Source organism: Zingiber officinale, chromosome 4A, assembly GCF_018446385.1.
Source record: "Zingiber officinale cultivar Zhangliang chromosome 4A, Zo_v1.1, whole genome shotgun sequence".
In the NCBI taxonomy this organism is placed as follows: Eukaryota; Viridiplantae; Streptophyta; class Magnoliopsida; order Zingiberales; family Zingiberaceae; genus Zingiber; species Zingiber officinale.
In genome coordinates, this window is record NC_055992.1 from 127,065,004 (window position 1) to 127,077,284 (window position 12,281).

At 36.7% G+C, this 12,281-nt stretch overlaps 1 protein-coding gene across 3 annotated transcripts; it reads right to left on the reverse strand.

Moving 5' to 3' along the window:
• Positions 1–1,657: 1,657 nt before the first annotated feature.
• Positions 1,658–5,460, reverse strand: LOC121971075 (splicing factor-like protein 1). Of its 3 annotated transcripts, none has more exons than XM_042522169.1 (3): positions 5,310–5,460; positions 5,114–5,206; positions 1,658–4,531 (listed from the first exon to the last, which is right to left on the reverse strand). In XM_042522169.1, exons 2-3 carry the CDS (start codon positions 5,158–5,160, stop codon positions 2,350–2,352), a joined length of 2,229 nt encoding a protein of 742 aa, XP_042378103.1. In that variant the 5' UTR covers positions 5,161–5,206; positions 5,310–5,460; the 3' UTR covers positions 1,658–2,349. The 3 variants fall into 3 exon arrangements, with proteins under 3 accessions (XP_042378103.1, XP_042378105.1, XP_042378104.1); XM_042522171.1 differs by having other exon boundaries at positions 1,658–4,556; XM_042522170.1 differs by having other exon boundaries at positions 5,096–5,206.
• Positions 5,461–12,281: the final 6,821 nt, after the last annotated feature.

A 12,281-nucleotide genomic window follows, 5' to 3' on the forward strand; every position in this document is an offset into this window, starting at 1 on the left:
ATTACTCTACAAGGTAGTCATCATATTTTACCTGATGGAGTGCCCCTCACACCCTATGTCTTTCATTATTTCTTATATCCAAAGAAAGTGGAGGTCGGGGTCTTTAACTTCATGACAAGACCTTCTTGTAGCTTCTTAAGGAAGATCCTAACCTGACACAAGGGATGGAAGTCTCATTACGTATTTGTCCAACCTCTCACCCCTTTCATGAGGCCAACTGATTTAGAAATGCGAGTCCCCTAGGTCCATCAATGGATTTGGCTTAAAATTCACTGATGGATTTAGAGAACTCCTATTAGACTCATTCCAACTCATGTAGGTTTCTGTAGTGTCCAGGAATCTAAATATGCCCTCTATTATCATCTTAAAGGAATGTCAATATTGCTCAAAAGGTTTAAAAAGTTACAAACTTTGTGCAAATTAGCACAGGGCTATAACTTTGTGTAGGAAATTGAGGATTAGGATTGCTCATCATATTTACCTTCTACATAGTCCACATTTCATCTCATTATAAAATTTTAGAAATCCAAATCCCTTTGGTTTATAAATAGGTTTCAGTCAAAACTCATTGATGGATCTAGAGAGCTCCGATCGGATTCATTTTGAGTTATGTAGGTTTATGCAGTGCCCAAAAGTCTAAATATACCGTCCATTATCATCTTAAAGGAATCTCAACATTGCTCAAAAGGCTTATAAAGTTTTAGGCTTTGTGCTAATTGGCACGGGCCTATTACTTTGTGTAGAATGCTCAACTCTAGGATTTCTTACCATATTATCCCTTCTACATATTCCACACTTTCATTTCATTATAAAATTTCAGAAATTTGAGTCTCTTAGGTCCATTAATAAGTTTCGATCAAAACTCATTGATAAACCTAGAGAGCCCCGATCGGACTCATGCTTACTCTTATGGATTTATTAGGTGAATCTGAGTCCAAATATAAGCTCTCATTTACTCTTTTAAATTTTTCCCGACGATGCTTAAAATGATTTGAAATCTTCATAACACTGTGGTACTGGTTTCTAAAGATTAGCACCACAGTGAGATCAGAACCAATAATATAATGCTAGTTTCTAAAAACTAGCATCATTGTGGTGTTGATATTTGAAAACTAGCACTACTGTGGTGTCGATCTTCAAAAACCAGCACCAACGTTTATTCGAGTTGACACATGACCATAATTCTACATGTCTTAAGACCAATATTGGACAGCATATATACTTTCTACACACTAACCTCTCCCATCTTATTTTAAGTTTTAGAAAATTCAAGTCCCCTAGATCCATCAATGGATTTCAATCAAAACTCATTAATAAACTTAGAGAGCTCCGATTTAGCTCATTCTAACTCATGTAAGTTTTTGCAGTGCCAAGCTGTCCAAATGTGTCCTCTATTATCATTATAAAAGATTCTCAATATTGCTCAAAAGATTTAGAAAATTTCAGATTTTATACATAAGGGTAAAATTGAAAATAAATGCACTTTTGATCCTTCTAAAAGTTAGGTGTGTTTTCTTTTTTTAAGGTAAAATTAAACTTAAAGTACGCCCTTTAAAAAATTACCAGTACATCTATATAGACACAAAAGGCCTCCTTCACTAAGGATCTAGTGAATAGTAAAAGGTATTTAGCCTGAATAATTTTTTTTTGTTATGAATAACAAAGGGATTCATCCACGTTTTTTTAAAAAGAAATGTACAGCTATCTTTTCTCTCTCAATACACACCCACACAATCTCTCTTCCACTCAAGATCTATGAAGAGCTTCTTCCATGTAGCATGCACGAAGTTTAAGGCATACAATTTGACATAATTGTAAGCTAAAGGGGGAGACATCTAGTCAAATGGCTTCAATCTATGTTTAAATCTTTCATTTGCCTAATTCTTCCAAAAAAAAAATTAACAGCAAGTCAATAACTAGCTAGAAAGCAAGCAACATGCACGTTGCTACCAAAAGAAGGGCATCGGATATGGTTGTTTTCTCCCTAAACCAAGAAATGGCAGGCATCTCTCAAACCAACAGGATTACAATAGAGCACCATGGATGATTTTAGAGGATTAGTCTTTTCCATCCGTTCTCATGTCCAATATACTCATCATTGTGCAAACAACATTATTGAGTTGATCATATTGAGATAAGCTTAAACAGACAATCACAAGCTTGTGTTGCCTTTGCTTCCAGGGAACTGGGTGCTCATGGTGGTGGAGGGATTAAGTTTATTTCACGAGTCAATGCTCTTTAGATAACCAGGAAACTGCTTGAGTTCTCTCATCTCGGCCATAGCATGAGGAATCACAGGGGTTGGTATATTTTTCAATGAGATACCAGTAGCTGATTGGGAAGGTCCAGTTAAAACATGGTATTGTGATGCAAGGCTGTTTTTTTGGAGGGAAAGATGGTGTGCACTTCACGCATAGATCCAGGAAGATCAGGCCAGTTAATAACACTAGGTTCTCCTTGGGAAATAGCTGCAGGAGGATAACTGGGTACATCAACCTTATGTTTTGGAGGAAAAGACACATGAGATCTGGGACTAATAGACACTGGAGGACCTACTGATCTCATAACAGCAGTTTGTCCCTGAGAAATAGCTGTGGTTGAATAGCTCAGTAAATCTGCATACGATGGAAAGTTGGTTTTTAGCGGGAGAGATGCATGAGACTTAGGAAGAACAGATGCTGTAGGATCAGTCCTTATAACACTAGATACACATTGGGAAATGGTTGCAGCTGGATAGCTTGGTAAATTAGCATGTGACCTATAGCTGCTTTTTGGAGAACAAGATGCATGAAATTTGGGAAGAGATCCTAGAGGAGCTATCCAGCTCACCGCACTAGGTCCTCCCTGAGAACTGGCTGTGATTGGATTGTCTAGTAGCTTGATAAAATTTGTGTTGACCTCTGGTAAAACACTTGCGTTGGTATTAGATGGTCCAACAGCAACCCTGACTGAAAGAATCTTTCCGTCGATCCTATACCCATTCATTCGGGTCATAGCCGCAGCAGCGCAGGCAGGATCAGTGTAGTGGACAAAACCATACCCCTTGCTTATACCTGTGGTCTTATCTTTGATCACTGTTGCTTTGGATATGCATCCAAATGGCAAAAAGAGTTCTATTAGTTTATCTTCATTCACAGAGTGGGGAAGATAGCCTACAAATAGATTTGATAAACCATTCTCTTCTGAAGGCTTGTTGTCTGAACATGCCAAAGCATTGGATTGTTGATTGCCTATCAAGATTGGAATGGAACTAGGAATTGGGGGATGGATAAAAGGGGGAACTCCAATACTGCCTGCATCACCTAGGAAATTTTCACTTTTGCTTGTTCCAGGATTTGAAGCAGACAAGGGACAAGATGTAGTAGAATGCCCAGCTTGTCCACAGATGTCACACAGATGTGTTGTCTTTTGATCCTTTCCGTCAATTCTACGCTTATCCTTCATTTCTGCAAGCAGCCTCAAATTATCCATCTTCTGTTCATTCTTTGAGTCTTCCACAGGAACTAGCAACTTTTCTACAATCTTGACTGCAGCGTTGAGTGACAACTCTGTATGTGCCTCTATGTAGACATGCAAATCCTCATCCTTATCTGCCTCTGTCCTGATCTCATTATATCTCGAGGCTCTTCCTTCTCTAACAGAACCTTTACCTCTCATTGAAATCTTGGCTCCTGTTTCCATCTCCATTTTTTTTCTTGTGCTCCCCATGGGACCAATTAAAAGTCCAAGAAAATTGTAGTCAGGGTATTCTTTTTCTGGTATATAGATCTTCTTGTTAAATTTTTTAGAAAGAAAACCAAATGTAGGATTCTTCTTAATCAGCCGTGAAATGATCAGCTGTCGACTCTTAATGAGTTTTTTCCACACTTTGCTCTTACTTTGAAGCATTTGCTTATCTAAATCTTTGGGAAGAAGTAGGTTGTTGACGGGTACAAGATCATTCAACTTCTGGTTTATTTCAAGAAGCTGAGAGTTCAACTCCTCAATTTCTGGATCGGCAGAAGTAGCACCCGCAAAAACTTTGACAAAATTGGTAAAGTTTAGAAGATCCAGTGATCTTGATACAAGATCCTCATTAGACCATCTTGTCATCCGTCTTTTAACTTTAGAAGCAGGATGATTATCCAGTGGCACATCATAGTCTTTATCCCATCTGCTGTGCCTTTCATTATCATAACTCCCCCTGTTCCCTTTTTCATAAGATTGCATCTCTAAATGTGACTCCTCCTTGAGTTTCTGCATCTTTTCCAAATTATCTTGGGTATTGTCCATTGATCTTATCCTCTTCTTGGAAAAGGAAAGGTTAGAGCCCATCTTATGCTTCTCATCAGCACCCTCTGCAGAAGTTTTAGGCTCAAATCTTTCTTGGTCGTAATCTTCAATGTGTAGCTCAATGTGTTCATCCTCCATCCCTTCTTCTTTATCACTATCATTCTTTTCATCAGTTTCTGTGTCAAGATACAAGTCACCATCGTCTGTACCGATCTGACTTCCCATACTCTGCTGGCTTTCAGAAGTTGCAGATCCTTTCCTAAAGCACCAACATAATAGAATGCCTGTCAAAATTAATCATGAATGTCGAAGACATATTCTAACTCTACATATCAAGTTCTACATATTAAATAAAGAACAAACACATTTACTCTACATCAGGAGACAAAAACAAACACACTACACTAATCAAGTAATCAATTTAGCTTGCACGCTGATTCAAACTAAACTTTACTAATTTTTTAGATCATAGACTACTCCATCATATCCTCCGTGTTTCTTCAACGAGAAACCTTAGACTTGTACCAATCTCAAGTAAAAGAGAAACAATGTACATCTATACGGTGTTTGGCGCTAATGCAGTAAAACAGTTAGCATACTGAAATGGAAACAAAAGAAAAGATAAAGAGCTACGAAATGGAAAATATTAGTTCCCTTCAGAAATCAAATTACATGTAATCAATATAGTTTACTTACTGATTAGAAACAATATCCATCTATATAGATTTTTGCGCTAATTGAAATGGAGGCGAAAGCAAGGAAGAGATAAAGAGCTATGAAGCGGAAGATACTAGTTCTCTCTAGAAATCAAATAACAATGTACCATAATCAGTTGCCGCACCTAAAAACAGTTTTTTTCCCCCTTCTTCGACTGATTTGTACCAGCATCCGTAACGATGAATCGCCAAGAGCGATCAGCCGGCCGAGAAAAGCCCTAGAAACCGAGCGAGCAGCAAAAAGAAACGGAAAATACTTCAAGCAATCTTCGTAATCTATGCCAGAATAGTGCGGAACAAGCAAGAAGGAAAGCTAATTACTTCAATCGAAAGCTCTCCGCCTCCAGGATTCGCTCATCCCTCCATGAACCGGCAATAGCGCCCGGCCGAGTCGAGGCGATCGATGCGGCTGCTTCAACGTTAGGGCATCATCGGGGTTTGGTATTTTGGTTTAAATAAAAAATTTGATTCCAAAGTTAAGAACTAGGGGCGATTGGTACTTGGTATATAATTGGTAATGAGAATGATAATATATTTTGATTGAGAGGTTAATGGTAATTAGAATAATTAGTAGATTTACTGTGCTTGGTATAGATATTAGTATGAATATTATTCTGATTAATGTTAGACTTAAATTATGAAATGGGAATCAACCAAAATTTTTATTTTACCAGTAAAATATAAAAATAATCACACAAAATCATAGACAGAACTATTTTATTAAAAAAACGTAATATTGTGATAACAACTCTGTCATAGCCTTGCATAATCAAAACATCTATCACAATATCAAAATGATAGAAGAAAAAAAATATTCATCAAATCTAACGACATCACAAACACGCTATTCCAAGCAACTGAGTATAAAATCTTCAACTTTAGAGGGATCTAAACTGAACAATAACTCAACCTTCACAGGATCTTTACAAATTACTTGAGCAGCCTTGTATTTGTTCTTACTAACGAAATCATACTTATCAAACATCTTAAAAACTTGTTGCATTTTTGAGGATTTACCTTGAACCCAAGATGGCATTGACTCAAAGTGTGAGCTAACAATTTGCATAAATCCCTCAACCTGAGCACTAAGTAACTTAAAATTAGAATCGACATTTTGCATAGCTGAAATCTTTGCCCTCTTCGAAACTTTTGAACTCTGTCAACGGATGATTTCTTTTTCTCCTTAGAGTGAGATCATGAATACACTCCTGAGGATCATGGCTCATGAATTTATGGATCAAGTTATGAAGCAAGCAACAGGCAATGATAATACGAACTTGGGTTTGCATTGGAAAAATGAAGGGGAAGCTAAGATTTTCCAACGGCCCTTCAACAATTCAAAACACCTCTCAATAGCATTCCTTGCTCAAGAGTGCTTCATATTAAAATATTCTCGGCTATCTCGGGACGATAACCTTCCCATTCATTGAGGTGATACTTATGCCCTCGATAAGGTGCGAGAAATCCATCTTAGTTGCAATATCCAGCATCAACCAAATAATATCAGCCTAAACCAAGGATACTAGTTAAATTAATAAATGCAAGTATTCCGGAAATTTGAAACTCTGTCATAATTCCAACTTCAAATAAAAAGTATTTGTTATTTACCTTGGGAGACTTTAAGACCCGATGATCTATTGATGGTATCATGAAATATCCAACCATCATGGGCGGAACCTTCCCACTCAGGTAACATATATGAATTGCATTTGTGGGCAACACACTCCTAACACATTTGTTGCAATCTCCCCTTTCTTGTGCAATAACGTTGGTTTTCTTCTTTAGGGGTGTCACTTGGATAAAAGTACCATCTAAAGCACCTAAGCAACCCTATAATAATTTTTAATTATAAGAATTATATAATGAAGAATTATAGGTAATTAAAAAATACTTACGTTAAATGGTTTCCATCTATCTTCTTCGTAGTCATCGCGTATCGATTCAAGTTTCTTGAGCAATATGTTGTGCAGTAGTAAAATTGCTCAAAGACATAGATTGAAATGACGACTCACTGTCTCCCGACTTCATTTAAAAAAGGAGACTCATCATTCAATTTTTTTTTTTTTATGATGTGCCAATACATAGACAAATAAGGCCACAATTTCATCAATGGTGGCATTTTTTGTGGCTTTTAAACCTCCAACATCTTGAACCATGTCACACAATTGTTGGTGCAATCAACCTCTAGGGGTTCGATGTTTGACAATATGACCAAGGGTTGACCCAAACATGACTTGATGTTTAGGAGAGAGAGAGAAGTCTAGTCAGGACTAGATGACTAGCAAAGGTAAGTCTTAACTAAAGGTTAGGCAAAGTGGAAGTCCCGGTAAGTGAAGTCAGGCCCTAGTGAGTGAAGTTAGGTGGTGGAAGTCCCGGTAAGTGAAGCAGGACCCTAGTGAGTGAAGCTAGGTGGTGGAAGTCTCGGTGAGTGAAGTCGGGCCCTAGTGAGTGAAGCTAGGTGGAGGAAGTCCTGGTGAGTGAAGTCAGACCATAGTGAGTGAAGCTAGGTGGATGAAGTCCTGGTGAGTGAAGCCAGACACTGAGAGGCCTAGTGAGTGAAGCTAGGCAATCCTAGAGAGGTAACCCTAGGTTTATTGTACTATTTTTATCTACTGTGCTAACTCAATGTTGCTAGGTCGATGGGCTGACCGGGTAGCTAGCACGAAGTCCAGACGGGTCGACGGGCTGACCGAACGTCTGGCAGGTAAGTTGAGGTAAGTCACTGGAGGGAAATAACTGTGACGACGCGCTCCCGGGAAGGGAACTTAAGCGCCGATCCTGTTGGTTAGTCCTAGGAAAACGTACCGGTTTCATTGTACAAAAATTTTGTACAAGTGTCAAACCTTTCCTTAAATAACCTATTGTGTTCTTTAGAAGTCAAATTAGGAATCGCAGACGGAACTTAACATCATTGATTCCAAATTTAACTTATTTGTTCTTAATGGTTTAGATTTGAATCACAAGCGAAACTTAACACTATTGATTCAAATCCACCTTTGTTATTAATTCCATTAAATATTAATTTTCAAAATTGGCTTCTAGGACTGCATGGCGAGGCACATGGCCTTCTTGGATATGGGAGCAACCACCACCGCCTAGACAAAGTCTTTTAAGGAAAGCTAATATTTAATTTCTTTAAATAACTCTAGGTTAACCAAAAAGAACAATCGAATCACAAATTCGAAAACAAAGAAAACACAAATTCGAAAAACTAATTAGAAATACTAGATCTAATACCTCTTGTGTTTGGAATTCTTACAAAAAGAAATAACTAGCATGATGCGGAAAACTATTGCTAATTATACCTTCTTTTTTTATACTAATGATCTCGAGATCTTCTGCTGTATTCCTCGCCTTGCCTTAGACGTCGTGTGGGTGACGATCCTCCACGATGAACACCACCCAAAAGCTTTCTTCCTCTTCCTCTACCTCTAAAATCCGACCACCACCACCACCAAGGAGAAGAGAGCAAAGGGAAAGGGAGAAGAGAGAGGGTCGGCCACCAAGAGATCCTCCAAGCAAGAGAATAAGAGTTGTGTCTCATGAAGCCTCCTCACCCCCTCTTTTATAATACTTGCCCAAGGCAAATAAGGGAAGAATTTTTACAAAAATTAAAATCTTCCTCTAGCTTTTCTTTTTTCCTTTTAATTTTCCTTTTCTTTCCTCTTGATTGAATCAATCACCAAAAATAAATTTGATGATTTTATTTTTTTAAACATGGTCGGCCACCTTGCTTGGGCACCAACCAAGGGTGGTCGACCCCCATAAGAGGAAAAGAATTTTATTTTTTATAAAATTTTACAAGAAGAAAAACTCTTATAAAATTTTACAAGCTCTCTTTCCTAAAGTAGGAGTTAAAAAAAAAAAGTTCTAAAAATTAAAAGTTAAAACCATGTTTTAAAATTTAAAACTTCTCTTATAAAATTTCCTTTTTTAACATTGTGATAAAAAATTTAAAATTTAAAACTTATCTTCCTTTTTTTTCTTAAACCATGAGGATGGTTTAAAAAGGAAAGTTTTAAAACTTTTAAAACTCTCTATTAAAACATGTGGCCTAATTCAAATAAGGAAAGTTTTAAAAAATAAAATCTCTCTTTTAAAACTTATAGTTTTCTACAAAGAGAAGATTTTAAAAATTCAAAACAAGCCTCCTTGTTTGAATTATTGTGGTCGGCCCCTACTAGTTTGGTCACCAAGCAATAGGGTCGGCCCCTATAGAAGAGGATGTGGCCGGCCCTTGCTTGGTCACCAAGCATTGAACCGGCCCCCTTCTTGGACACCAAGATGGGCTTATATTTGGATGGACTTGAAGCTATAATGAGGCTACGACAGGGACCTAGAGGAGAAATTGATTTTGGCCTTCCGATGAGCTTGAGTATCCCGTGTTCGCCCCGAACACACAACTCAAGTTCATCGATAATAACTCATTCCACTAGAGAGTTATTATCGCACTACCGCACCAATCCCAAATTACATTATGAGCTCCTTCTTATCATGAGTGTGTTATTCTCCCTGTGTTTAAGATAATAAATGTCCACTAATTAAGTAAGTTACTAACAACTCACTTAATTAATATCTAGCTCCAAGAGTAGTACCACTCAACTTCATTGTCATGTCGGACTAAGTCCACCTGCAGGGTTTAACATGACAATCCTTATGAGCTCCTCTTGGGGGCATTCTCAACCTAGATAACTAGGACACAGATTCCTTCTATAATCAACAACACACACTATAAGTAATATCATTTCCCAACTTATCGGGCATATTGATTTATCGAGTTAAACCTCACCCTTTGATAAGTCAAAAAAATAAATATTAAACATATGTGCTTGTTATTATATTAGAATTAAGAGCACGTACTTCCATAATAACTAAGGTCTAGTTCTTTTATTAAGTCAGTATAAAAAGAACTTACCTAAATGGTCCTACTCAATACTCTTAGAGTGTATCAGTGTAATTTATTAATCAAGATAAATTAATACTTAATTACACTACGACTATTCCGATGGTTTGTTCTTTTCCATCTTAGTCGTGAGCAACTATTTATAATTTATAAAAAACCAACAACATGATCTTTTGAGTGTGACACCACACTCCATGTTATCTACTATATAAATTAATTGAACAATTACATTTAACAAATAAATGTAAATATTGACCAATGTGATTTTTTATTTCAAAAATAAATGTTTACAAAAGATAGGCTTTTAGTATACACTCCAACAAATCCAACTTAGAACCATTTCGGAACTCTAAGTTGAGATCCTAACTAGATTCCGGTCTTGGTGAGATAGAATCTAATTACTATTCTTTTTTAACTGTGCTAACACTTTGTTTTGTAGAGCAGGTTTGCATTTTGCCTTGGACTAATGTTTTCTTGCAGGTTGCTAGAAAACAGAGGTCCGAGCGCCCGAAAGGGATCCGGGCGCTCGGAGTGCAAACTTTATCCCCGTCGCACGTCGCCACGTGGAGCACTCTGATTGGTCAAGCTACGTCGCACTCCAGGCGCCCGGAAGGGATCCAGGCGCCTAGAGCCTCCTATATAAGGAGGATGTGCCCTGGAGCAAAGAATCAACTCACGACTATATCTTCTAACGCTTGCGATGCTGCGCTATGCTCTTGCAACGAAGCTTCTCCAACAACGCGTTGATTTCTTCTTCCTTACTTGTTGTCGGTATTTCATTTATTTTAGTGTTTCTGTACTTCAAATTTTGTAATCATCTTTTTTGAACTGCTAGTGGATTGCCCAATGAAAGCACTCGACGAGTGCGGGCTTTGGAGTAGGAGTCGGCCAAGGCTCCGAACCAAGTAAAACGGTTCTTATTAGCGTTGTGATTCTACTTTTCCAATGCTTACTCTACGATAACTTTTTTCGATCGATATTCACCCCCCCCTCCTCTATCGAATTTCACGATCCAACAAGTGGTATCAGAGCAGGTACCGCTCTGAATTGGTGCAACCACCAATCGAGCAAGGGGGGTTCTTTTTAAAAGTAAAATAGATATCGTGATTTCAACTATTGGAGGCGATGAATGGAATGTTACTTAGGAAGTCTGAATTTTGATAATTGACTGATATTGAGAAAATCTTCTCGGGACTTAGAATTGAACGAAAATGTAAGTAAACTTATTTTTAATATTTTACCTAACAATGTTTTATGCAGACTAGAAAAGTACAAGAATGCATATGAGCTTTGGACCCAGTTGATCAAGCTTCACAAGGAGCCGATGGAGCTAGAGGATCAAGTCGAACTAGAGTTCGGATTTGAGTCTGAATCCCCAGAGTCATCTCAGAATCAGACCAAACAAGATTTATATCCTTAATGACACAAGAAGAGGTGGAAGGATCTAAATTAGAGTTAGAACAAAAGTCAGAATTCGAATCTGAGATGACGGTGGACAAGGAGGAGAATCCTAACAAGGATTCTAAAGGTAAATTTGAAAATTCAAAATTTAAATATCATTTAATATGTTTTAAATGCAGTGAAAGAGGCATTACAAAAGTAAGTGTCCCACCTATAAGACTCAAACAACACAACCAGAGGTAAAGGAGAAGTCAACACCTAAAGTTCAAAAAGGGAAGGAGCAGATCCAATGCTTAATTGCAAAAAGATGGATCACTACAAACTTCAATGCCCAGAAAAAAGACCTAAGGATCTAGGGGGAGCAAAGGTTAGTAAGTTTACTATACACGACAATCCAATTTTTTCTACACATGTTAGTAAATTAGATAATTATCATTGCTTTAGGTTGAATTTACCTCAACAATTAGATACGCATGCTCAACCAAATAAATTAACTAATAAAAATCTAAATAATAATTTAGAATATAATTCTTTAATCTTTAAAATTCCATATTCAAGTTTTAGAAAATTAGAAAAACAAATCAATCTTTTGGAAAATAAAATTCATAAACAAGAACAGATAATTAAATCATTAAATCTAGACTTGAATTATAAGCCTAAACCAAATCTAAGATATAATCAAGTATCTTTTGATTATGAAATTAATCAATAGATATAATTCAAACAATTTAATCAATTTAAATTTTAAATTAATAAAAACTTAAACATGAAATACACTCCTTTAAAGAGGGACAATTTGACTAATTTAATTAATTCAAAATTAAATTAAAACTTAAATTGACTTAAAAATAAAACTTAAAACTTAAATTGAATTAAAATTAAAACTTAAAGCTTAAATTTAAATTAAAAATTAAAAAATAAATCTTAACTAAAAATAATCTTAATTATACAAAAATATTAAAATAAAAATCAATAATTTAGGAGGAGGC

Coding starts and splice junctions, on each gene's coding strand:
- LOC121971075 (XM_042522169.1), bottom strand. CDS start 5,160: ATGCTGGTACAAATCAGTCGAAGAAGGGGGAAAAAAACTGTTTTTAG. Junction 4,532..5,113: donor GGGAAAAAAACTGTTTTTAG/GTGCGGCAACTG, acceptor TTGGTGCTTTAG/GAAAGGATCTGCAACTTCTG.